Here is a 27,646-nt window from a genome sequence, read left to right as displayed (position 1 = left end):
TGACGGAAGTCGTAGTTTCTGTGACTCCTCCCTTCCCGCCTTTCAAGCCGATTCCTCCCGGTACCTAAAAACTACAACTCCCAAAATGCATCCTCGGTTTGGCCCGCCCCCGTGCGCAAGCGCTCTGAGGCCGCCGGATTTGAATCGGCGGCGTTGTTATTGACGCCATATTGGGGCCGGCGGCGGGTGGGAGAGTTCTACGAGAGAGGGGGAAGCGGTTGGACGTGTTCGCTTGGGCTCCTGCTGCGGCAGCCACCTCGCAATCTCTCTGCATCGATCGCCGCTCGCAAGCTACTGACCGTACTCGGGCGTATTAGGAGCCGCGTTCCAGCCTCACACCCCACGGTGCTGTTTTCGACTTCAGAAAGGATCTAGTCTCAGCACAGAAGCGCCTCAGGCGCGGCGCAAAGCTCGAGCGGACGGCGGGGGCGGCCGGAGCCTCTCTCGGGGGAGCCGCGCCTGAGGAGGCGGAAGAACCCCCCTGACGCGACTGGCGTGTGCTTCTGCCCGCCACCGCCCCTCCCGCTCTCACCCGGGCCGTCCCTGGCCACTGCCCCTGCCGCGGAGGCAGCGGCGGCAGCGGCTCTCCTTTCCACAGCAGGCGCTCCGCGACCCGCTTGGCTCCTGAGCCCGTCGGGTAGGCTCTCCTCGAGTTCCCGCTCTTCACCCCTTCCCTCACCCTCTTCTTTCGTCACCCCTCCCCGACCCCACCCGAGCCCGGCGCCTCAGCTGCCCCCGGCCATGGCGTGCGGAGCCACTCTGAAAAGGACTCTGGATTTCGACCCGCTGTTGAGCCCGGCGTCCCCGAAGCGGAGGCGATGTGCGCCATTGTCGGCGCCCACCTCGGCCGCTGCCTCCCCGTTGTCGGCGGCCGCGGCCACCGCCGCCTCCTTCTCCGCTGCGGCCGCCTCGCCGCAGAAGTATCTCCGAATGGAGCCATCCCCCTTCGGCGACGTCTCCTCCCGCCTCACCACAGGTGGGACCCGGCCCCGCGGCCGCCGGGGTAGTGGAGAGAACTGGGAACAGGGGTCCTGGGGCGTGGGATGCGGCCCCTGGGGTGGGGGTGCCGGACTGTGTGGTTCTTGTTCTTAGCAAAGTAGTAGGGCAGCCACGTTTTTTACTAGGTCCTCGTAGCCCGAGGACCTAATAAGACACAATAGAAATGGGCTGATGTCAGGGGGATAGTGTTTGGAGGTGGGTAGGGGCTTTGCCTTGCCCGTATTGGGTAGAACAGGGACATCTTTTTCTTTGGGCCGAATGATTGGAATTGTTTCCGTAGTCGCTAGAGCCCCAGCGGAAATGATCAGAGAGGACGATATTATTCGTAAATTTAGGCGAAAGGGTCACATTTCACCCCAATCTGGATGTGTGCTTGCCGTAATCGATTGGTTGCAGCTATTAACTCTGGGACTGGGTGGTTTGAGGCGAGGCTACAGCCCCTCCTTCAGTTCAGACATGGCTGATTTTAGTATAGTGGGGGTGGGGGGTGGGGGATGGATGTCACTGGGGCGAGATCTAGGCCTGTCATTAATCACCCACAAGAACGCCACTTTGGCTGAGTCAAGACCTGTTTCCCTAGCAGGGTCAACAACAAAGAAAATGCTCTTCCCGACTACTGTAATATGATCACACTATACGTCTAGACCTTGAGAAATGTTGAACTTTTAATAAGCATATTGCATTGAAAATTGGGGCTGAGGAGTTGCTTTTATTTGGAAATGCTTTATTTTTGCCCAACAAAGTATGCTGGGGGAAAACAACCTAGCCTTGAGAATAATGAAGAAATCAACCCAAGATTCCAAGGGACTTCAGACTTTTGCTTTTCATCTTGAAACATTTCCTGAGAGAGACTGGGGAATGTCTTTTGGCTGCTTTGTAGGGCATGTGTATGCCCAGTTTTTTCTGTACTTTGAAATCCTTGTGTGCCCCTGGCACAGTCCTAGGATAGGCTTTTGTGGACTAGAAGTGTAAATGTTTCCTTTGTGTGTAGCATGCAAAGATTTCTGTGTGAGCCTTTAGTAATAATATCACCCTTTAGACAAAGCCTTTCCATAGCTTGATTTAAATGTCTCGTTATCAGTAGCTTAAAAAAGTGAAGTATATACCTCTGTATTTGGTGACTTCCATTTGAAACTGACTTTAGTGGTTTTTTTTTTTTTGTCACATTTAAAAATATTTTCTAAATCCATGGAGTGACCCTCGAATATGCAAGCTACCATTTTTGCTATTAAATATTTGGTCTAATTTAAGGACATACTGTTTTAGAGTTGTAGTGAGTTTTTACGGAAATTCTTAGATAAATTTATTTAATGACCTTACTAAACTGTGTTTTAATTAGATTGAAAAGGCATTTGTTGATTAATTGTTAGGCTTTACTTTGGGGAAAAAAAAAGGAAACAGCCAATGTCAAGAATGAGCTACTGGTGGTTGACATTTTTGGAATTTGTCTTTTAGTGAAATGGTATCATTGGAAATTGAAATGGATTCTGTACTTAACTAATAAAGCCATTTCAAAATAAGGTCATTAAGTAGCTAACCAGCAATACATTTCAGTCGAGGGAGTGAATTAATACAGTGCTAGGTTGGGGAATTAAAGTACTATATCTCAATGTCAAAATAATCTTGGGCATGTATGTGAACAATTGGGGACTATACCATGTTCCTCCCCTTTAAAGCACACTTATTCAGAATTGTGATCCTTTGTAAACGACTTTTCATTGGCATATCTGTAGCGTTGGTTAATACAGTTGGCTCCACATTATCTCAAGTTTAAATTAATTGGACTGTTGTAGTAAAACGACTGGAATTATTGGAATTGTTTAAGCCAGCTGATTGAGATTCACATTCACTTTCCAAAATACTGCTATTTTCTTCAAGGTGTTTTTTTTTTGACATCTACTTTGGAAGTTTGATTATATCCTGAAACCTAAAATCACATCCTTATTGATTCTGAGTCTGCTAAAAGTTATTTCAACTAATTTGAATATTATCGCAAAAAGTTTACTTGAGAAAACAAGTTGAAATTGAAGTTTTGAGTTGCTAAAATTACATTTTTTAAACTGTAGTTTTGAATGACATTCTAAATGTAATTTAGTTTGACTTTGTGTTTATATGGCCAATTTGGGGTATGGTCCTGTATGTTTTTTGTAATGTCATAATGGGAGCTGCAGTGTTGTGCAGGTATCAAAGAGCTTCCCAGTTTTCATGTTAGTAAACTTGGAAATAATTTTCTCATGCACCTGATTTTTAGCTTCCTATTTTAACACCGATTATTCTTAAACTTTATGGGAGTAAATATCCATCTGTCATTAACTAAAATGAGTAGTTAGGTTTGGAAGTAGACAGTGGCTTACCAAATTGAGATTGGCGAACTTGTGGGAACTCTTTGTTTTCCTTTCACATCTGTGAGTTCAAATATAATACAAATTAATGTAGAACTAGAGTACTAAAGTGACTTTTTTTCAGAGCATGTATACAATTTATTTTATCATTGTTCTCCTCTAGATACTTTCAGTTTCTGATGGCATAGCTGAAGTCATGTTGTGGCTTTATTAGTTTCAGGAACTTGGATGTCTGTTTTAAACCTTAGCTATCATTTTAGTCATCCCAGGAAGTTTGACTTGACTATTCTTATTTAAATATTTTTCAAACTGTTGCAACTTAATACTAGGAAAAAGGAAGGACTAACTGAGCTGACGGAAGTTAAGCTTGCTTTCTTAACCGCAAGGCTTAGAGCCTTTATTATGCTAATTGGCATTATGAATTTTTTAGGGACTCCTTAACACACAGCTATCCCAAACCTGTTTTTTAGGACACCTAAGTGTTACTAATGCAGAAATGCTGTCCAGGGTCTAGGGATGGTTGACAAAGTATAGCCATATTTTTGTGTAGCCTGAGAGCTAAGAATGTTCTTTACATTTTTTAAACGGTTGGAAAAGAATCAAAAGAATTATTTTGTGACACGTGAGAATTATGTGAAATTCAACTTTCAGTGTCCATAAATAAAATTCTATTGGAACACAGCTGTGCTCATTCTTTTTTTTTTTTTTTTAAGTATTGTTCATTGCAGGTGACGATGGCAGAGTTTAATAGTTGTCACACAGAGTATATTGCCCCGAAAACTCCATATTTGCTCTCTGGTGTTTACAGAAAAAGTTTGCTTACCCTCATGTGGGGTGTCAGCAGTGAGGTTTATAATACCCCTGGGTATGGAAAAGGAAAAGTGATCAGTGGAAGTAAGGGGAGGGGGAGCAGAAGCATTGAATATCGTTGGTGAAAGGAATGCCTCTAGTAGCTGCATCAATACTTACCCTGGTAAGTTAGTTGAAAACCAAAGTATGCTTTACTATTGGTTTTTGAAACATCTCATAATACTACCATTTAGCCAAAAGATTGTCATGACATTCCCAAGAAAGAATTTTAATAAAACCAAAATATTGCAACATTATAAGAGACCGTCAATCAAATCCAGCACATTGTTTTCATTATGTAGTGAATGAATGGTCTGAAGATACCCTTCTGTGAATGTTAATGTATTTGTGAGTTTGTTAGGCACATTAATTCACATTGTTTATGGCTTGGTACCATTAATCTGCCTTAGGAATTGAATTCTGTGAAGAGTTAAGTTCCTTTGTAAGAACTCATTGTACTTGCTGGAAACTTGCCATTAAAAATGGAAACTGCAGCTTGTGAATGGGGAAGGGTTTACAGGAACATAGATTGTTCACCAGACATTGATGCATGCCTGCAAACGGAGACACCAGCTGGCTTCAATGAAATATAAATGGTTCTAGGCAAACAAATGAGACGTCTGTTGGAGGAGGCAGCATCTCTCTTCAGATGTCATTTACATTGAGCCAGAAGTATTTTTTAATATTTTGTGGTTATTTAGACAGCTGTTAAGTTGCTCCTAGTTTCTCACTGGATTTGGCAAATAAATGTTTTTAATGGTCTTTGTACTTTGAGTCTTAAACCTGATATTCTATTTAGGACTGTGTATGTAGCTGCAGTTACTGCATATTTCTATGATTTATGCATTTAAGAATCCTGTAAGTTTATGGCCATTAAAAACTGCAGTTGTATTCGTTACTAATGTAGAGCTTTTTTTTTTTCTTTCTTGAGACAAAGTCTTACTCAGGCTGGAGTGCAGTGGCATGATCTCAACTCATTGCAACCTCCATCTCCTGGGTTCAAGCGATTCTCGCGCCTCAGCCTCTGGAGTAGCTGGGATTACAGGCGTGCGCCACCACACCTGGCTGATTTTTTTTGTATTTTTAGTAGAGATGGGGTTTCACCATGTTGGCATGGCTGGTCTTGAACTCCTGACTTCAGGTGGTCCAACTGCCTTGGCCTCACACAGTGCTGGGATTATAGGTGTGAGCCTGTGCCGCCGGCTTTTGTTTTGTTCGTTTGTTTTGAGACGGAGTCTCACTCTGTCGCCTAGGCTAGAGTGCAGTGGCGCAATCTCAGCTCACTGCAACCTCCACCTCCTAGTTTCAAGAGATTCTCCTGCCTCAGCCTCCTGAGTAGCCGGGATTACAGGCGCACACGACCACGCCCGGCTAATTTTTGTATTTTTAGTAGAGATGGGGTTTCACCATGTTGGTCAGGTTGGTCTTGAACTCCTCACCTCATGATCCACCTGCCTCAGCCTCCCAAAGTGCTGGGATTACAGGCGTGAGCCACCGCGCCTGGCCTCCCCGGCTTTTTTTTTTTTTTTTTTTTTGGATGGAGTCTCACTCTGTCCCCCAGGCTGGAGTGCAGTGGCACAATCTCGGCTCACTGCAAGCTCCACCTCCCGGGTTCACGCCATTCTCCTGCCTCAGCCTAACAAGTAGTTGGGACTACAGGTGCCCGCCACCATGCCTGGCTAATTTTTTGTATTTTTAGTAGAGATGGGGTTTCACCGTATTAGCCAGGATGGTCTCGATCTTCTGGCCTCATGATCTGCCCGTCTCAGCCTCCCAAAGTGCTGGGATTACAGACGTGAGCCACTGCGCCCAGCTCCCAGCTTTTTTATTAAGGTAGGAAAATAAAGCCTAACTTGAGCACAGCAACACATAGGCTAAACATGGCTAGATTAGAGGTTAGTCCCTCTTTAGGTGTGGAAGGTACTATTCACTATGGTTGCCACGGAGACATAACCTGAGATGTAAAGGAGAATAATATAAATTTCTTCAGTTTTTTAATGGCTTATTGGAAAAAGAATGTAGTACATACTAATCGGGTCTTTGTTTTGTTTTTGTTTTCTGAGACAGTCTTGCTCTGTCCCAGGCTGGAGTGCAGCAGCACAATCTCGGCTCACTGCAATCTGTCTCCTGGGCTCAAATGATCCCCCTGCCTCAGCCTCTCAAGTACCTGGAGATACAGGCATGTGCCACCATGCCCAGCTAATTTTTGTATTTTTTTGTAGAGATGGGGTTTCACCATGTTGCCCAGGCTGGTTTCAAACTCTTGGGGCTCAAGCAATCTGCCCGCTTCAGCCTCCCAAAGTGCTGGGAGTACAGATTTGAGCCACTGTGCCCGGCAGGTTTTTTCTGCTAAGTGTTTTGATAGACCTAGAAAGACAGTGATAGAAAGCTTTCGTTTTGAAAGATTGAGAATAAAAGCTTCAGTGAAAGTGCCCAGTTGTGAGTATCTTTCCTATTTGAAAAGAGATTTTTCTCTTTATAAAAGAAGAATGTGAAGTAATAGCATGGGTTAAGTTTGGGCCTCTTGAATAGTTGGTTCATGAAACTAGATAATGGTATTAGGAGTGGGAGTAGGTATTTTCAAGTACCTATCACTGAATTAGTTAACCAGCAATTTGTAGTCTCTGTAGTCCTTGTGTTAACCCTATGCCTAGCACTGTTGATTCAAAGAACGTTCTCTATATATGTGAAACTACAGGGAATTTCTTGCCTTTGAGAGCACCGCCTGCTTTTAAAAAGGTATGAGAGAAAATATTTATTTAAGCCTGTACAAAACTATCAGGCATCTTAAGTCTTGACATTTCCCAAGGTTCTTAGAGTTGCTATGGTTGGAAAAAAATGTAATTTCAGTTTTACCCTGTAATTCTGTACCAAATTTTCTTTTTAGACTGTTCTATGACATTGTCATAATGTGTAATATTTTTGACAAAAAATGTGACTCCAACGAGTCGTAATAAATACTGCAATTAGTTTAAGACTTTGAATAATACTTTTCTGAGGAACTTTAAGTATATTTCTCTCTTCATTTTTCTGGATAATGATGAGAATGTGGATTACATGAATTACAATATTTTAAGTAGCCCCATGTATAAGAATTTTTCTATTATCAGATATTTGCTCATTGGAAGAAACATTTTAAAGGGTTTCACAGGATTTTTAGAAGAATATACTTTTTAATAAGAAGTTGTGATTTATTTCTAAAGAAATTGAATTATTTGTTAGAGCAAGTTTCTCACATGAGATGATATTGTATCTATATTAAGCAGGGAATCCCTGCAGGTAATTTAAAATTCTAGTGGATGTTAGTTTTTCAGCTTTGATATTTATTTTGGGCCTATTAATCAGAATTTTACAGTATAATAGATTTTGTAATATTTTTGGTGATGAGGATTTTACAGTATAACAATTTTTGTAATATTTCTTGTGATGGTAGGCTTTGTTGGGTGGTAAACTTTCTAGCACTAAGAAAGCAGCTCATAATAATATACTTTTAGTTTGTCTTGGGGTGTAGCTTTTTTCCCTTTAGTTTTTATCTGTCACAAGTGTCACAGGCAGATCATCTTGAGATGTACTAGTGGCTATTGTGATTTTATTAACATTGTAATCTTTCCATTAAATACAACTTCTGGATTTGACTTTTTAGGTCTTTTGATGTACCTGGATTTCTTAACATTATTAAAACATTTAAATCCTTCTTCTAGAAGTCACTTGTTCAAACCCTTATGAACCTCATTTGAGTTCCAGATACTGCACTGGCTAGGCAAAGAAGAGTAAGAGTCTCTCTTGAGAGACTGATGATAGAGCAGCCACTGTTGATACTTTATTAGCTAGCACTTTATGCTTTATCAGTATACCTATTTTCATTTCTTATTAATATTTTTCCACATTAGTATTCATTTCCCCTTTGATAGCCTAAATATTGAAATTGGTTTACTGATTAAATCACTTTTGAAACAGTTTTTTTCCTTAAAGTGTTAAGGCTTGTTTACTAAGTTTCTGAAATTGTGTCAGTATATGATGTGTATTCTCACTTCGGTTAGCATTCATTTTCATTTCTGTTAATGTTAATTCTTGTAAAACTCCCTCAAAAAAATCAAACTAGTTGGAATGGTTTGAGAGAGGGACTTGGATTTTTCTTTTGTTTATTTTTGTTGAACTGATGAGTAAATGAAGAGTAGAATGTACAGTGAAGTTTGAAGAAAGCCAATTTTTCAAACATTACTGTCCCCCTGAACTGTGCCTTTTAATTATGATAGGAGATTGTCTTGTTCCTCCTACTAAAATATGATTATCTAGAAGAACTTTTCTAAGTGGTATACTTGATTTAAAGTATAGAAGATTTTAGTTGCTATGATAGAGAGGGGGACTTGATGTTCACTGTGACAATCTTTCATAGCCCAGGGTAAAATAGTGCATTATCAGAGCCTGGCATTGTAATTAGTTGTACATGTGTGGAAATACTGACCTATCAACTTGGAATAATTCTTCACTTTTTTTTATTTTGAGACAGAGTCACGGTCTGTCGCCCAGGCTGGAGTGCAGTGGCGCGATCTCGGCTCACTGCAACCTCTGCCTCCTGGGGTCAGGCGATTCTCCTGCCTTAGCCTCCTGAGTAACTGGGATTACAGGTGCGCACTGCCACACCTGGCCAATTGTATTTTTAGTAGAGACAGAGTTTCACCATGTTGGTCAGGCTGATCTTGAACTCCTGACCTCGTGATCCGCCCGTCTGGGCCTGCCACAGTGCTGGGATTACAGGCGTGAGCCACCGCGCCCGGCCATTTCTTAACTATTAAAACACCAATAAAGCATTCTGGTTAGATATAAATACCTGTCCTAAGATGAGGCATTTTAGACTCTTGAAGCATCCCTTATATACATTTCTGGATGTAACATGAAGAGGTGTTACAATTTTTTTTTATAGCTAGTCATTGCTGTTTCAGGGGTCTCATTAGATGAGAGTTATGCTTCATTTTGGTTATTGCCTTTTTCTTTTTTTGAGATGGAGTCTCACTCTGTCGCCCAGGTTGGAGTGCAGTGGCGCAGTCTCCGCTCACTGCAACGTCTGCCTTCTGGGTTCAAGTGATTCTCCTGCCTCAGCCTCCCGAGTAGCTGGGACCACAGGCGCCCACCAGCATACCTGGCTACTTTTTTGTATTTTTAGTAGAGATGAGGTTTCACCATGTTAGCCAGGATGGTCTTGATCTCCTGACCTCATTGATCCGACCACCACAGCCTCCCAAAGTGCTGGGATTACAGGCGTGAGCCACTGCGCCCGACCAGTTATTGCCTTCTTGACAATCCCATTTTTTGAAGTTTCAGTGTATGAAAGTATAAATTATGCATAGTACTGATGTCTCTATTCTAACTCCTGTTTTCTAAAAATTAACTTTCCTCGTTGTGATATTTATTTATTTTTGAGACAAGAGTCTTACTCTGTCGCCCAGGCTGGAGTGCAGTGGCACGATCTCGGCTCACTGCAATCTGCCTCCTGGGTTCAAGCAATTCTCCTGCCTTAGCCTTCTGAGTAGCGGGGATTACAGGTGTGCGCCGCCACACCCAGCTAATTTTTGTATTTTTAGTAGAGACAGGGTTTTGCCATGTTGGCCAAGCTGGTCTTGAACTCCTGACCTCAGGTGATCTGCCCACCTCTGTCTCCCACAGTGCTGGGATTACAGGCATGAGCCACCGTGCCCAGCCCATTGTGATTTATTTTAACATTAAATGCTAATAGAATTTTGATTAAGTGTAGTAATATACCACTGGAGAGGGTAGTAGATGTTAAGAACTTGGGCCCTGAGGTCAAACCTGGCTCTGCCATGTTCAAGCCGTGTGACATTGCAGAAGACACTGAAGCAGAGCCTCATTTTTCTCATCTCAGGAAATGTGCACATGATGATAGTAGCATATGCCTCTTAGGGTTGTGAGAATTAAGAGCATTTACTGGCCAAGTGATGGAAACGGTCTCAAGAAGGCAACCTCAAATGGGACTTTTACTCACCAGCAAGTTTGCCTTTCAGTGACTAAGCCTGCCTTCTACAAAAGAGTTGCCATCAAATCACAGTTTTTTCATTGTTTTTAGTACCAGCACTACTGACATTTGAGCCTGTCCTGTTTTAGTATCATCGAGGATTAAACAATTATTAAAGCACTGTATATAGTGAGGGAAAGATTCCACTTTTCTCCAAAGTAACTTTATCCTCTTGATTATTCTGTTTCTTCTCTCAATTGGATCTTTGCTTTTGGCTTTATATATTCACAAGCCTTCCATGAGAAAGTAAAAGAACAAAACATACTCATTTTCCTCCAGCTATCTTCCAGATTTCCTCCACTTCAAAATCAAATTCAAAGAGCTTTCAAATAGTCTGTTTGCTTCCATTTCTTCAGTTCTCAATTCCTGACATGCCTCAAGCAGCTCCTGTCAGGTCATCAGTGACTTCCATGACACTCAATCAGTCCTTCTCTTATTTGACCTTTCTTTCAGCATTCTGCCTGCTGGCACACTCCTTTCTTTTTGAAATGCCTTTTTCTCCTTTGACTACAATTTCCCTCTACTCGCTAGCTGTTCTTCTCTTTACCTGGGCATTAAACCTTGCAGTTCTTTAGTTCTAGCTTTAGCTCCATGCTTATGTCACTTAATAGCTCCCTAAGCAGTCACATGCCTGCTCCTGACTTCAGTTTCCATTTACAGATGTCTCTTTAATTTGTATCTTCAGTTGGTTCAGACAGTTCCTCTTTAGTTGCAGCCATGGGAAATGTGGACTTTTTTTTTTTTTTTTTTTTTTTAAGATGAGGTTTTGCCCTGTTTCCCAGGCTGGAGTGCAGTGGTGCGATCTCGGCTCACTGCAACCTCTGCCTCCTGGGTTCAAGCAATTCTCCTGCCTCAGCCACCCAAGTAGCTGGGATTACAGATGTGTATCACCATGCCCGGCTAATTTTTGTATTTTTAGTAGAGACCGTTTCACCATGTTGGCCAGGCTGGTCTCCAACTCCTAGCCTCAAGTGATCTGCCCACCTTGGCCTCCAGAGTGCCGGGATTATAGGTGTGAGCCACCACGCCCAGCCTAATTTGGACTTTTTATCGTCAGATCTTGGTAGCCTTCCCTCCACCACTAGAAGTCAGAACTTTTGTGAAATCTATTGACTTTTAAATGTTCACAACTAATTTACAAAATACATGGGATAAATAAGAGATGTATGTAGACTTCTAATGAGTGTCTTATGGTGTGAGAGGTGGTCTTTTTGTTGTTGTTGTTGAAACCGTCTCACTCTGTTGCCCAGGCTGGAGTGCAGTGGTGCAGTCTCCGCTCACTGCAACCTCCATCTCCTGGGTTCAAGTGATTCTCCTGCTTCAGCTTCCCTAGTAGCTGGGATTACAGGTGCCCGCCATTATGCCCGTTTAACTTTTGTATTTTTAGTAGAGATAGGGTTTCACCATGTTGGCCAGACTGGTCTTGAACTCCTGACCTCAAGCCATCTGCCCAACTTGGCCTCCCAAAGTGCTGGGATTACTGGCATGAGTGACCGTGCCTGGCCTGAGAGGTGGTCTTAATTCCTCTTTTTAATAAGTGGTCATGTTGGTAAAGTAAATGAATTGCTTCATCATCAGTCACAGAATGACGAATATGAATTTCCTTTTTTAAAGTGTATTAGGAGAGATGAAATAATCATTGTATATAGGTTAATGTCATGTAATGAGTTTTCCTAAGTAGGTCCAATCAAGTTAAATTAATTTGCAGAATATTTTCCTCCTACAGGAGGGGTATGTCTGACTTAGAATTACACTTGATCTTAGCCAAAAGGCTGAGAAGCAATGAACTGACAACTGCAAAAACCATTCAGGTGAGGGTGGCAAAATGATTTTAAGTTAGCTTAGGTATTTTCCTACTTGTAATAACCTTGCTGCTAATGTCTTGCTTTCCTTCCTCTCCACTCCTTAGTATGTCCAATAGTAAACCACTTTTTAAAAAATGTTCAATTAAGAGTTTTTTTTGTTTGTTTTTTTGGTTTTTATTTTTTGAGATGGAGTTTCGCTATTGTTGCCCAGGCTGGAGTTCAATGGCGTCATCTCAGCTCACTGAAACCTCTGCCTCCCAAGCTCAAGCGATTCTCAGCCTCCCAAGTAGCTGGGATTACAGGCGCCTGCCACCATGCTCAGCTAATTTTTTTGTAGTTTTAGTAGAGACAGGGTTTCACCATGTTGGCCAGGCTGGCCTCCAACTCCTGACCTCAAGTGACCAACTGCCTTGGCCTCCCAAAGTGCTAGGATTACAGGCGTGAGCCACCGCCCGTGGCCAAGAGAGTTGTTATTTTAAGCAGGGGCTAGAAACTTTAAATACGCATAGTTCCAGATGTGTAAATGATTTAAAGTAAACTAGGAGGGAACTAGTGAATTCCAGTCCTGACCAGCAGCATCACCTCATAAGGAACGTAGAATCTTAAGCTCCACCCTTCAGAGTCTACATTTTAACAAGATCTGGAGGTAATCTGTGTGTGCATTAAAATTGTAGAAGCACTTGAGAACTTAGGCCCAAAAGGTAACAGTCACTTTGAATCTTCAGCTGAGTTTTGCTGTGTTATCTGGTTTTCCCAAGAGTAGTCAGAAGTCTGACTTTATGTGTAAAACCACCCAGTTTTTAAATGGCCACAAATTAACATGTTTTTAAAAAAATCATGTCCATGGGGCTGAGTTTGGCCTGTTAGTCATCAGTTTTGCAAATCCTGGTTCCAGGTATGATTTTTTTGTTTGAGACCGAGTCTCACTCTGTTGCCCAGGCTGGAGTGCGGTGGCACTGTCTCGGCTCACTGCAACCTCTGCCTCCCAGGTTTAAGCGATTGGGATTACAGGCATGCACCACCTTGCCTGGCTAATTTTTTTGTATTTTTAGTAGAGATGGGGTTTTGCCATGTTGGCCAGGCAGGTCTCGAACTCTTGACCTCAGGTGATCCAACCGCCTCGGCTTCCCAAAGTGCTGGGATCATAGACATGAGCCACCGCGCCTGGCCCGGGTATGCTAATTTTTTGGGGGGTGCCTGAACAAGTTGTTATAGGAGATTGTTTTGTTCTTCAGCTTGATCGTGGTGTACTGGAGTCCTCAAAGAGTCTGCCTTCTCAGTCTCTGCAAGCTGGCTTAGGTTCTGCATTTATACTTATATAATATTTAACTGTATAAAAGGCATTCATTTATCTTCCCTACAGGAGGAGGAACAACTAGAATCACTACAAGGTCAAATTCTTTCATTTCACTGGTACTGTATAGCTAGTGCTACTTATTTGAAGTAAATTACTCAATTTGTTAAAACCCTGCAGGTAAATACACATTACATTGGCCCTGTGGCTGTGGTTAATTGGAATAGAAGCTGAACCTTTTGCCTTGAAACCAAATGTTTCTGTAGCATGCACATGTTGGGTTTTGGATTTGGGGCAGTTCAATTTCCCCTTCTTCTCCATTTATTGTGTGTTTTTTTTATTGAGACGGAGTTTCGCTCTTGTTGCCCAGGCTGGAGTGCAATGGCTTAATCTCGGCTCGCTGCAACCTCCACCTCCCCCCGGGTTCAAGTGATTCTCCTACCTCAGCCTCCCGGGTAGCTAGGATTACAGGCACATGCCAGCATGCTTGGCGAATTTTTTTTTTGTATTTTTAGTAGAGATGGGGTTTCTCCATGTTGGTCAGGCTGATCTTTAACTCCCTACCTCAGGTCAGCTGCCTGCCTTGGCCTCCCAAAGTGCTGGGATTACAGGCGTGAGCCACTGTGCCTGGCATTTTTTTAATTTTTTTATTTTTTTAAAGACACGGTCTTGCCAGGCACGATGGATCAGCCTGTAATCCCAGCATTTTGGGAGACTGAGGCGGGAGGATCACCTGAGGTCAGGAGTTTGAGACGAGCCTGGCCAACCTGGTGAAACTCTGTCTCTACTAAAAATACAAAAATTAGCTGGGCATAGTGGCGGGCACCTGTAATCCCAGCTACTCTGGAGGCTGAGGCAGAAGAATCGCTTGAACCCAGGAGGTGGAGGTTACAGTGAGCTGAGATCACACCATTGCACTACAGCCTGGGCGACAGAGCGAGACTCTGTCCCCCCACAAAAACAAGAAAAAAAACTCAAGGTTTCACTCTCGCCTAGGCTGGAGTGCAGTGGCGCTATTGTAGCTCACTGTAGCCTGGCACTCCTGGGATCAAACTATCTTTCTACCTCATTTTGCCAATAGCTGGGGACTAAAGGGCAAGCCACCGCACCTGGCTAATTTTATTTTTTATGTTTGGTGGAGATAGAGTTTTCGCTTTGTTGCTCAGGCTCGTCTCCAACTCCGGGCCTCAAGTGATCCTCCTGCCTCGGCCTTGCATGAGCCACTGCGTGCAGCCATGCTTTCTTTGTTATTACTCTATTTTGATAGCTTGTAAGTTATTTGAGAAAATACTTAAAAGTAGTTAAGAGCTACATAACAATAGCAACAAGGTTAATGTATCCCCTTAGTGTAATATAAGCTGGAGGTGTAAAACTTACATTTACCTGCAGAGTTTTAACAAATTGAGTCGTTTCTTTCAAATAAGTAATCATTGGCTATATGTACCAGTGAAATAATAGTATTTTAAAGTGAATTTAAAATGGTATCAGCTCATTCTTTATAGTCCAATAGCTCTTGGTTGGATAAGAATATTGTCCTTAAGATTCCATCAAGGAGAACATAACTGTTTTAGTTTCTGCAGAGATGATCCTGGGAAAATAGCCAATTAATAAAGATGGGTCTCCATAGCAACTCCAAGTAGTGTGTGGTTTTTTTTTTTTTTTTTTTTTGAAACGGAATTTTGCTCTTGTTGCCCAGGCTGGAGTGCAATGGCTAATTTTGTATTTTTAGTAGAGACAGGGTTTCTCGGAGTTGGTCAGGCTGGTCTCGAACTCCCAACCTCAGGTGATCTGCCCACCTTAGCCACCCAAAGTGCTGGGATTACAGGTGTGAGCCACCACGCCCTGCCCAAGTTGTGTGTTTTAATTTAGAAAGTAGTCATGACAGTATCTAGTATGTAGTTCAGAACTGTACATTGCTCTGTTATTTTGGAACAGTGTGTCTTAGTTTTAAGTCTTAATGACTATTGCAAGTTTTCTTTACTTAATTATGTACAGGTTTCCATATCATTTGTGTTCCTGACTAGAACTGGCAGACTTTCAAGATTTTTTTTTTTTTTTTTTTTTTTTTTTGAGTCTAAGTCTTGCTCTGTCGCCTGGCTGGAGTGCAGTGGTGCAATCTTGGTTCACTGCAACCTCCGCCTCCTGTGTTCAAGCAATTCTCCTGCTTCAGTCTCCCGAGTAGCTGGGATTACAGGCGCCCACCACCATGCCTGGCTAATTTTTGTATTTTTAGTAGAGACAGGGTTTCATCATGTTGGCCAGCCTGATCTCGAACTCCTGACCTCAGGTGATCCGCCTGCCTTGGCCTTCCAAAGTGCTGGGATTACAGGCAGGAACTACCGCGCCCGGCCACAAGATTTCTTTTTCAATTCCATTGTTTGAATTGTCTTTCTAGGTCCACTTTCGTTTTGTGTTTTCCAAAGATATTCCATGGAGAAGTAAATGGTATTGACCTATAAAATGGTACAGAGGGGCCCCATACACCTAAACTTAAAACTGTTCGCGAAACCTTAATGTTTGATCTAGTAATGATGTCTGGAGGAAAATAGTAAAGCTTTATGGGTCTGGAGCAGAAGTTTCTAGTTTCACATGTCAGATTTTTAGAACTTAAATTTATGGGCCCTAGAAAGATATTTTGACACCCCACCTCCCTTCCTTTGTGGTTCTCCTTAAACTTATTTTTAGTTGCTTCTAATTCCATGTTCTTCCCTTTGCTTGGTCTTATCTTGATGCTGTTTATCTTGCCCCCATCAATTCCATTATGCTTTTTATCCCATAACTACGTTCTCCTGTTTATATTGTTGACCTTATTCATGGTGTCCAGCATTTCCTAAGTAATCAGTGGCAACTAAAAAGAGGCCTTTTCTTTCCACATTTACCTTATTTATTTATTTTTTTGAGACGGAGTTTTCATTCTTGTTGCCCAAGCTGCAGTGCAGTGGCATGATCTCAGCTCACTGCAACCTCTTCCTCCCGGGTTCAAGCAATTCTCCTGCCTCTGCCTCCCAAGTAGCTGGGATTACAGGGGCCCGCCACCACACCCAGCTCATTTTTATATTTTTAGTAGAGATGGGGTTTCACTGTGTTGGCCTGGCTGGTCTCAAACTCCTGACCTCAAGTGATCCTCCTGCCTCACCCTCCCAAAGTGCTGGGATTAAAGGGGTGAGCCACTGCATCCGGCCTCCTAATTTGTTGTTAAAAATATTCCAAAGGAATAGGTGCTGACCTGTTGATACTGCCTACCTGCTAAGGAGAATTTTATTAGCAATTTTAGTGTCATGTACTAGGTTTGAGAATGAAAATGCTGTGAGTTGTACAACTTGCTAATAATGACTTCCATTTAGCAGTATTTTATGGTAAAAGAGTAAGGTAGTTTTTAGGATTTAGAAAAAGAATATATAGCCATTTGTGTGCTTTAGCTTGTCTTGAAGATAACTCTAGATATTTTGCTCTAAATGGTTGCTGCAAATTCAGTCTATGCCTCATAAGCCAAATAGGAAGGCATATGATTAAAACTGGAATATGCAACTGATAATACAAGTGAAGCTTGGACTTCTTTTTTCTTTAATGAACTGTAAATTGTGTTGGCAAGACAATGTCAGATATTACGTGTACCTTGGATAAAATATTAACTTGCTGGTATGATAAGAGATGGCCAGATCTAAGTAGCTTAAGACTAAGTAGACAAGTACTTGACTGATATATGGAAGGCCTTTATCTACCTGGTATGAAAGCAACTCAGGTTAGCCAAGTATCTAGATCGAGCTTAGCAATGTAGTTGTAGAATATTGAATCTGAGGAAATTTCTTGAGTTATCAGCTTCAAGACTGTTTATATCCCTGAACTGAAATAAATTGAGCTTGAGGCCATTGCAGTTAGCTGTTTGCTACTTGTGCGGTTGAGATCTTGGCCAAGTTAAATTGGACCCTTCACTGCATAACATTGTTGATCACATGTTACCAGTATTAGAGCATTTGAGGGCACAGTGTGGCTTAGATGACATAGTTGCATCATATTAGATGTAAAAAGCAATGCAGGCAATAGTATTAAAAATTCTTCAGCTCTTTAGCTGACAATATCAAGTGTTGGCAAGGATGTGGAACAGCTGGAGCTGTAATACTTTTATGGTAGGAATGCAAAATGACAAAATCACTCTGGAAAATGGTTTAGCAATTTTATTTTGTAAGAACAAAATAAACCCTTCATTTGCCATATGATTAGGCAGCCCATTCCCACTCCTAGGTATTTATCCAAGAGAAATGAAAACATGTCCACCAAAGACTGGTACTTGAATATTCGTAATAGTCCCAAATTGGAAACAGCCTAAATGTCCATTAACAGGAGAAAGGCTAGCTGTGTGTGTATATATACATACATATGATGGAATACTCACCAATAAAAAGGAATTTCTGATTCATGCAACATATATGAATCTCAAAAGCATTTTGCTGAGTGAAAGTAGTTCAGACATAAAAGTCTACACTCTTTATGATTCCATTTATGTGAAATTCTAGAGAAGGCAAAACTATGTAGTAATAGCAGATGAGTGTTGGTGGACTGTATGGGGGAGTGGTGATAGTGGTAGTGAATTAACTGCAGAGAAGCCCAAGAGAAGTTTTTGGAGTGATAAAAAGTTATTTATCATAGTTACGTTAGTTCCAAAACTGTATGTATGTACTTGTCAGAACTCGATTGTACATTTAAATTGGTGAATTTTGTCATTTGTAAATTATACCTTAAAATTGTTAGTGATGTCCCTAAGTATCTGATGGTATGGAGTTTTACAAAGATAAATTTTTAAAAGTTTTACCGTTTCTTAATTCTGGGTTAGCTTTCATTTGAGATTATCAAATGAATAAATTGAGGTTGTTATTATACAAGCATTCTTTTGGTACATTTTAGTTGTGCTTTGGTTGACTTGTGAAGCAGAAGTAAGACTAAATCTGAGAACAGCTATGTGGTGATAAAAGAACGTATATAAGTCACACAAAAGATAAATATTAAGGTCAAGTTACTCCAAACTAGTACCTCTTAAAATCTCTGGTTATAAATAAATTCTATGATGTTTTGAATGGCACTTTTGATCAGGATAATGGTAGCTTTGGACAGAAAGTGATGAATGTGAGTGAAGCTTACTCTCTCTCAGCAAAATAGAATGGCTGGGCACGGTGGCTCACACTTATAATCCTAGCACTTTGGGAGACCGAGGAGGGTGGATCACCTGAAGTCAAGAGTTCAAGACCGGCCTGACCAACGTGGTGAAACCCTGTCTCTACCAAAAATACAATTTAGCTGGGCATGATGGCTCGAGCCTATAGTCCCAGCTACTTGGGAGGCTGACGGAGGAGAATTGCTTGAACCTGGGAGATGGAGGTTGCAGTGAGCCGAGATCACGCCACTGCACTCCAGTCTGGGTGACAGAGCAAGACTCCATCTCAAAAAAGAAAAGAAAAGAAAAACCCTTTAGATTGTTGTTACTGAAAAGAGGTCTGTTATTAAAAAATGAGGATATTTGTGTTTATCCTGGTTGATACTGGATGTTACATTAGTTTTATTGAGTACCTCTGGTGAATATTAGGAAACCCATTTATATCAAGGTATGCTTACCATTCAGTAGACAACTGTTTCATGCCAACACTGATAATTTAATAATTTAACGACTGTCACTCGATTGGAATAACTTTGTTTTCAAATTACAAAGTAGTTCAAATAAATGGAAAAGAACTGAAAATGACCATAACCCGTATTAAACAAATGTTAACAAATGAAAAATGTTAAATACAGCTAAAGCACCCCGACATAACCATCCTGAAATTAATCATTATAGACCTGTTTATGTACACATGAATGAGTGATTTTGTACTTAAACTGCACATTCGTGTATGTATAAACAGGTCTTTTTATACAACAAAATTTACGTAAATGGTATCTTTAACTGGATATGTCTTGCCACTTTTTTTTCAGTTTAAATAATGAAACAGGCAGTATCTAAAATGTTTAAGGAACTTATTTGTCCTCCCAGAGTCTCTCAAAAATTCTAAAAGTTCTTCTCCTAGGGAAATAAAGTGAGAAAATAAGTGACAGGATTTTGTAGATATGGTGGTTATCTACGAAAACCACCAGTATTAAATTTTAAAAAGAATTATTGTATGTAAATCTTTAGCTTTCTTTTTTGTGTGTCATAAAGACAGGGTCCCTCTATGTTGCCCAGGCTGGTCTCGAACTCTTGGCCTCTAGTGTTCCTCCCACCTTGACCTCCCAAAGTGCCAGGGTTACAGGTGTTGAGCCACCACACTTGACCAATATCTAACAGTTCTTAAATTAATGCATCATTGTAGAATTGAATGTTAAGGCTACACTCCACTCTATCAGTCTTTTTATTGCCACCTAAACATTTCATTTTTGTTTAATCTTGCTTTGGATTTTGGTTAGTAAACTTCTAGGGATGTAGTTTCACATTGATAACCTGTTAACTTGGGAGCTATGGAGTATGGAGGTGTAGTGAGGAAGTCTGGAAGGGGAGTGGAAACCCCTAGGCAGGGATTTTCTGGAGGGGCCAGATGGTAATTATTTTGAGTTAGAAATCTTTCTGAAATGAATCATACTGGCCTAAAGGATGTGCCAGATATAATTTTACTCATTTGTGTGATTGTGGTTCAAGATAATTGCACTGTGGTATAGTGGTTCTTATTTATTGAGGACCTGTCATGTACCAATCACTTTACATGGTCTCCCCCTCACCCTACCCTCCAGCCCCAAGATTCAGAATGCTGTAGTATTCTTAGGTTTTATTGAGCTTAAAATAATTGGCCATGGCCATTTAATGTATGATGACTTTTTAAGTTCCCATCTACTTTGTCATTTTGTTGACCTATTATCACTTCAGACTGTTGTGTGCTTGAATATACATAATCTCCCAAGCCCCTTCTTATTTATGGGCTTGGAAAAGGCATAAAGGCAGTAAAGGCAGTTGGAAAAGCCTGTTAGTGTAATAGTTCTATGTGATGAATAAATGAGCTTTAAGTTTGGAACTCTTAAGAATCTGAGTAAAATAGGTGTTTTGGTTCACAGACTCCTTGACCATTATTTTGATTGAAAAACTTTATTTTTGCTAGTCAGTGCTCAGCAAGAATATTGTTGAACAGCTGAATTCCAGTTGGTGTGTATGTGCTAAGTGAATGTCCCCATTTATGCTGAAATGAGTTCCTACCAAAATGTCAGTTTTCTGGATATTATTTGAAAGGAGTATTTTGGGTAGATTGGTCTACTAAATAATGTTGGAAAGCCAACCTCTTTTTTAATGTGAAAGTTTTTATCTTGCCAAATTTTAACTTTTTTATTTTAGAACAAATTCTGTACAACATAAAACAAGAGTATAAACGAATGCAGAAGAGAAGACATTTAGAAACGAGTTTCCAACAGACAGATCCGTGTTGTACTTCTGATGCACAGCCACATGCATTTCTCCTCAGTGGACCAGCTTCACCAGGTAATAACATTTCTTGTCATTTACAAAGTTTATTATTTAGAGTGGGAAAAGTCTAATCCAAGTTGTCTTTAGTCATTTAAGCTACTGTATCTCCTCTGAGTTTTAAAAAAACATTTATACAAGTAATGCATGACATCTTAAAAAATAATATGGTACAAAATAAGGAGTTACCACTGGATTCCCACTAACCAGAGACAACCACCTGCATATAATATCCCCAAAGTGGACATCCTGTAAGTACTATGATTTGTAGCCTTTATTAAAAAAAATTAACAATAGGCCAGGCACGGTGGCTCATGCCTGTAATCCCAGCACTTGGGGAGGCCGAGCGAGGTAGACAGGTCACTTGAGGTCAGGAGTTTGAGACCAGCCTGGCCAACATGGCAAAACTCTGTCTCTACTGGAAATAGAAAAATTAGCTGGGCGTGGTGGCACGCGCCTGTAGTCCCAGCCCCTCGGGAGCCTGAGGCATGAGAATCACTTGAACCCAGGAGGCGGAGGTTGCATTGAGCTGAGATCATGCCACTGCACTCCAGCTTGGGCGACAGAGTGAGACTTTGCCTCAAAAAAAAAAATAATACTGTATGCTCCTTTGTTAGGTATAGATGTACCTTGTCATGACTGAACACTTAATGATAGATAATTCAACTTAGAAGTTTTGCTGGTGTAGTATTTTAAGAAATATCCCCGTATACATACCCTGCCTCACACACTTGTCTTATTGGGATAGATTTCTAAAGGTGGATTGTTATTATTTTTTGATCCTGTATCTGTTTTTACCTACTTTTTGTTGGGGGGAATGTTTGCAAATAACCTTCCTTTTTTTTTTTAAAAAAAAGGGGGGGGGCGGGGAATAAGGGCTACTTGAAGCAAAGAGAAAGTTGAAGGTTTTGCTGAAAGAGAGCCATCAATAGTGGCTCTTATCTTTAGTAAAGTTCTCAGCAAAATAGCTTTTCTTGTGACAACAGTTGCCTTTGTTCAACGCTTTCTCTCCTCCCCCTAGCAAGGGAAGGAAAACCTGGCAGAATAAAAAAATTTGCGGCTGGGCACGGTGGCTCATGCCTGTAATCCCAGCACTTTGGGAGGCCAAGGCAGGCTTATCACGAGGTCAGGATATCGAGAACATCCTGGCTAACACAGTGAAACCCCGTCTCTACTAAAATCCAAAGAATTAGCTGGGCATGGTGGCAGGCGCCTGTAGTCTCAGCTACTGAGGTAGGAGAATGGCATGAACCCGGGAGGCAGAGCTTGCAGTGAGCAGAGATCGCGCCATTGCACTCTAGCCTGGGTGACAGAATGAGACTCAAAAAAAAAAAAAAAAAATCAAAGACCATAACATAGTCAAATAAAATTAGATTAGGAAACATGAACTTGTTCAAAACTAAATACTGCCATGCCCATTGTGGGGGCCAGGTATTAGTGGTTGAAACATAGAGGTGAGGGTTGGGCACTAGACTGTATTAGCAGGAAACCAAGATCATTATTTCCTTACTCACTTTACTTAGAAGATCAGTTAACTGGCAGTCTTAAGTAACAAAGCTGGGAATGTGAAAGTAAATTAAGATGGCTTTGGATAATTATGGAATAAAGCTGGTGTGCTTTGTTATTGTGGTATGCACAGTTCTAATAAGCATAGTTAACTAGCGCCTGCCATGCAGGTTATAAGGAGCAAGTTAAGAGAGTAAGTAATATTGGTGGTACCAGGGCAAATTCACAGAGCGAGATGAAGAAACAATTGGTAACGAATGGTGCACTTGAATATGTATAAAATACTTTTAGCAGTATTACAGTAGATGTTATTACTACAAAATATTTTCTCTTTTATTAAAAATATCCTAATAGGTATAAAAATGCTGAAGGAATATTTGAAATTGACAGATGCTGATGTTGCAGCTGCTTTGGGATTCTTAGTGTGATGACAGTGTAGTTCTATGGTATAGAGTTTTGAGCATAGCATTATCAGCTCAATGCTTGAGCTTATTTTTCCATGCGAATTCTTGTTAACTTAATGGGAATTAGTGGTCAATGAGTTCAAAAACCTTTAGAATCATTTATGCTTCTCCAGCAAAGTAGATTTCAGAATGTCTTGTTTTGTTTTGTTTTTGAGACAGGGTCTCACTCCGTTGCCCAGGCTGGAGTACAGTGGTGAGATCTTGGCTCACTGCAACCTCCACCTCAGCCTAGCCTGTAGCTAGAACTACAGGCACGTGCCACCACTCCCAGCCAATCTTTGTATTTTTATTAGAGACATGGTTTGCCATGTTGCGCAGGCTGGCCTTTAGCTCAAGGGTTCCACCTGCTTCGGCCTCCCAAAAAGTACTGGGATTACAGGTATGAGCCATCACACAAGCTAGGTTCCAGAATGTTTTTTAATCTTTTCTAAAAAGGATTCATGCTGTACCTTCTTTTTTTAAACATAAAAATTTATTGTGCCAACATGAAATTTCTTTTTTTTTTTTTTTTTCTGAGATGAAGTTTCACTCTTGTTGCCTAGGCTGGAGTGCAACGGCATGATCTCGGCTCACTGCAACCTCCGCCTCCTGGGTTCAAGCGATTCTCCTGCCTCAGCCTCCTAAGTAGCTGGGATTACAGGCATGTGCCACCACGCCTGGCTAATTTTGTATTTTTAGTAGAGACTAAGTTTCTCCATGTTGGTCAGGCTGGTCTTGAACTTCTGACCTCAGGTGATCCGCCTGCCTCGGCCTCCCAAAGTGCTGGTATTACAGGCGTGAGCCACCATGCCCGGCGTATTTTCTTTTTCAATAAAGGAAAACCCCTTTCTAAAGGTGTGAAATGATGGTAGAATAATTACCAGTTCATTGTGTGTAGGCTGTTAAGATATTAATGGTATGGCTTTGAAGACTAAGTGTCTTTTTACAGGCATAATGATTTGTTATTCTGGGACTAAATAAAATTAAGTTTAGACCTGAGGTGTTCTTCATTCCTAGTGTAGGAAAGTAATTTAGTCACTAAAATACTTCATGGTATGGTATTTTTCAGAAAGGAGATAAGATGTTTTGTAATGGGACCCATGATTGTAATGTTTAAGTTTTATGTCTTTTTTAAATTTAATTTTTAATTTTTTGTTTTTATTTTTTTGAGACGGAGTTTCACTCTTTTTGCCCAGGCTGGAGTGCAATGGCGTGATCTCGGCTCACTGAAACCTCCGCCTCCCGGGTTCAAGTGATTCTCCTGCCTCAGCCTCCCGAGTAGCTGGGATTACAGGTGCCCGCCACCATGCCTGGCTAATTTTTTTAATGTATTTTTAGTAGAGGCAGGGTTTCACCATGTTGGCCAGGCTGGTTTCAAACTCCTGACCTCAGGTGATCCGCCCACCTCGGCCTGATTACAGGCGGTGAGCACCACGCCCAACCTTTCTTATGTCTTAAAGTTTTTTCTACTCACCTTTAGTCTTTTTTATCTTAATTACATCTTGCCGTGTTTTTCCAGCGTCACCAGCTGATGGAATTATTATTTTGGTTGTTTTAAGACTTGTGAAATGCTGTGCTTAAAATCTGATTTTAAAATGCTTTTATATCAAGATTGAAGAGATCCAAATAAAACCTCTTCATTTAGAAACTGCTTTATATCATGGCTCTAAACCAGGTGCTATTTTTTGTCTTCATTGTACATAGGGACTTCATCTGCAGCATCCTCACCATTAAAAAAAGAACAGCCCTTATTTACTCTACGGCAGGTTGGGATGATCTGTGAACGTTTGTTGAAAGAACGTGAAGAGAAAGTTCGAGAAGAATATGAAGAAATATTGAACACAAAACTTGCAGGTATGAGGTGTGTTTATTAGAGTTTCTGAGGAACTCAGTTGTGCGAAATGCATTTTCCACGTGTACTTTAATTTCACTTTCTATACACTAGTGCGGTATATTCTCTGAGAATGAGAAAATTTCAGTTCAGGAAAGAAAATTAACCTTCTTATAGCTCATGCCCGCCTTGGTAACCTCAGGAAAAGAGTATTGGCTAGCCGTGTAGATCAGCAGTAATATTAGTAGGTACACTGTACTAAAAACTGATGTTAGTAGTTTACCTCAATTTGGTTGTGGATTTTTTGACTTTATATTTTTCATAACTTTACCATCAATGTAGACATTTAAAATATCTAATTGGCTGTCACTGTGTAAGTCATTTGAGTATCAAACTGCAGTCCTGTTTTAGTTACCAAAAAATTCAGTAAAATTTGATAATTTAAGTAAATAAAATTTATTATGTATGGTAACATAAATAGAATGTTTAGCCACAGATTTACTGTTTATATAGATATGTAAGCTTTTTTATTTTAAGGAATTAATATAGACGTGTTAATGTAGAGAAGATAATTTGCTTAGATATATAACAACTTTTTCTGTGATACTTGATCAGGTTTTAGGTAGTGTTTTGTTGTTAGCTTTTGTTATCCTATTCTCATTGCAGTCAGTTGCCATTCGTAGACCACATACAATAACTTTCAGAGTAGAAAGGTCTTTTTATTGAAAGTCCTTTGTTTTTAATTTTTTTTTTTTTTTTTTTTTTTTTTTTTCCTGAGACGGAGTCTCACTCTGTCACCCAAGGCTGGAGTGCAGTGGCGCAGTCTTGGCTCTACTTTCCAGGTTCACGCCATTCTCCTGCCTCAGCCTCCTGTGTAGCTGGGACTATGGGCACCCGCCACCATGCCCGGCTAATTTTCTTGTATTTTTAGTAGAGACGGGGTTTCACCGTGTTAGCCAGGATGGTCTCGATCTCCTGACCTCGTGATCTGCCCGCCTTGGCCTCTCAAAGTGCTGGGATTACAGGCGTGAGCCACCATGCCTGGCCAATTGTTTTTTTTTTAAGATGGAGTCTCACTCTGTCGCCCAGGCCGGAGTGCAGTGGCACGATCTTGGCTCACTGCAACCTCTGCCTCTCGGGCTCAAGCGATTCTCCTGCCTTAACCTCCTGAGTAGCTGGGACTACAGGTGTGTGCCACCATGCCCAGCTATGTTTTTGTGTGTGTGTGTGTGTGTGTGTGTGTGTGTGTGTGTGTTTTAGTAGAGATGGGGTTTCACCATGTTAGCCAGGATGGCTTTGATCTTCTGACCTCATGATGTGCCCGCCTCGGCGTCCCAAAGTGCTGGGATTACAGGTGTGAGCCACCGCGCCCGGCCTCGTTTTTTTTTTGTTGTTGTTGTTGCCCAGGCTGGAGTGCAGTGGTGCGATCTTGGCTCACTGCAAGCTCCACCTCCTGGGTTCACGCCATTCTCCTGCCTCAGCCTCCCGAGTAGTTGGGACTACAGGCGGCCTGCCACCATGCCCGGCTAATTTTTTTGTATTTTTAGTAGAGATGGGGTTTCACCATGTTAGCCAGGATGGTCTCGATCTTCTGACCTTGTGATCCGCCCGCCTCGGCCTCCCAAAGTGCTTGGATTACAGGCGTGAGCCACCGCACCCGGTCCCAGCCTTTTTAATTGTTAGGAAATAAATAAATCTCACCTAGCCTTTATGTCAGGTCATGTGATTGGACTAAAACCTAGGTTTCCTGACTAATAAGTTGCATGCTGTTTTTATTTGATACACTATTAGTACTACTGAGGTTATGTAAGTGATTTTGTCAACTTAGAATTGTTTTACTGTATATTTTGTGTTTTCAGTTTATCTGGCTCTAATATTAAGGCATTTTACAAATGTAATTGACAAGTACCTTTATTTATAGAACAATATGATGCGTTTGTGAAGTTTACGCATGATCAAATAATGCGACGATATGGAGAACAGCCTGCTAGTTGTAAGTATTTCACCTTTGAAGTTATAAACTGAAAATAAGATTGTCTTTTAAGGAGAAGACATTATAATTATTTTCATACTCAAAAAGAGAATTCAACAAAATTACTGAGAATGTATGGAGGAAATAGGCAGCATAACTTTGCAAGTCTTTTGGTTACTTAAATACCTAGGGGCAAAATTGGGAATCAAGATCTAGTATTCGTTTGGATTTTGACCTGTATTTTACACTAATTTTCTTTTTCTCACCCTTTAGATGTTTCATGAATCACGTATCCTGCATTTGTGGGCTGCCTTGTTCCTTGTTGAGTTGTTGCAAGAGGTCCCAATTATGACATGCAGCAATGCCAATACCCCTTCTGTGAATACAGGTTATTTCAAGCTTTCGTCAGTGGCAACCACTCTTAGGCAGCAGCAACTGGTTTTGGAAATTTCCCTGATGTCAGTACCACCTGGATGTGGACCTTTGCTACCTGTATTAATACCAGTGGCCTCATTTTGCTGTATCATTACAATTTGGCTTCTTATATTAATGTTTGAAAAGGATTAAAGCTGGTATTCTAGAACATGCCCTTCACTGGTTGTGTAAATAAAACTGTAGAATGACACTTCAGATGAAGTTAGTGTGATTTTAATTGTGCACTACAACCGAGCTGTAACCAGTTACTAATTTTAGAATGTAATCCCAGGACAATATTAAGCAAATAGCCTGCAGTGCTTCCTGTGAAATAGTGAAGGAGGAGGGCATTTCTGTATTCCAGGACTTCTTGGGGTTTCAGAATGGGTTTATATGATTTTTTTTTTTTTGTAGTTTTATTTATTCTATCAGTCTTTTTAACAAATGTTTATTGCTGCATTTTTTTTTCCAGTGTATCATTGTTTTACTGCCCTTGTAGTACTGGAATTTAGTTGGAAGAATAAAACATTTACTTCTATTTTGCTTGTTTCTTAATGTACAGATGGGGTTAGTATTTGAATAAAGTTGGTGTTTTAAAACGTAAGCATTTTCCAGGAATCAGTGAAGTTAATTTTCTAAGATTTGAGTGCTATTTCAAAACACTGAGTTCTGATTCTAAATGCCTTCTT

General features: G+C 40.9%; 1 protein-coding gene across 1 annotated transcript; it reads left to right on the top strand.

Annotated features, from left to right (window-relative positions):
* Positions 1-157: 157 nt before the first annotated feature.
* Positions 158-27,561, top strand: AKIRIN2 (akirin 2). The gene is made up of 5 exons (NM_001251907.3): positions 158-976; positions 20,666-20,809; positions 24,445-24,594; positions 26,493-26,564; positions 26,817-27,561. Exons 1-5 carry the CDS (start codon positions 742-744, stop codon positions 26,825-26,827), a joined length of 612 nt encoding a protein of 203 aa, NP_001238836.1. The 5' UTR covers positions 158-741; the 3' UTR covers positions 26,828-27,561.
* The last annotated feature ends 85 nt before the right edge of the window (positions 27,562-27,646 follow it).

Source organism: Pan troglodytes, chromosome 5, assembly GCF_028858775.2.
Source record: "Pan troglodytes isolate AG18354 chromosome 5, NHGRI_mPanTro3-v2.0_pri, whole genome shotgun sequence".
In the NCBI taxonomy this organism is placed as follows: domain Eukaryota; kingdom Metazoa; phylum Chordata; class Mammalia; order Primates; family Hominidae; genus Pan; species Pan troglodytes.
The sequence above is the reverse complement of the archived record's forward strand: the minus strand, read 5'-3'. Positions and strand labels throughout refer to the sequence as shown.

Coding starts and splice junctions, on each gene's coding strand:
- AKIRIN2 (NM_001251907.3), top strand. CDS start 742: ATGGCGTGCGGAGCCACTCTGAAAAGGACTCTGGATTTCGACCCGCTG. Junction 977..20,665: donor CTCCTCCCGCCTCACCACAG/GTGGGACCCGGC, acceptor TTTTTATTTTAG/AACAAATTCTGTACAACATA. Junction 24,595..26,492: donor ATTGAACACAAAACTTGCAG/GTATGAGGTGTG, acceptor CTTTATTTATAG/AACAATATGATGCGTTTGTG.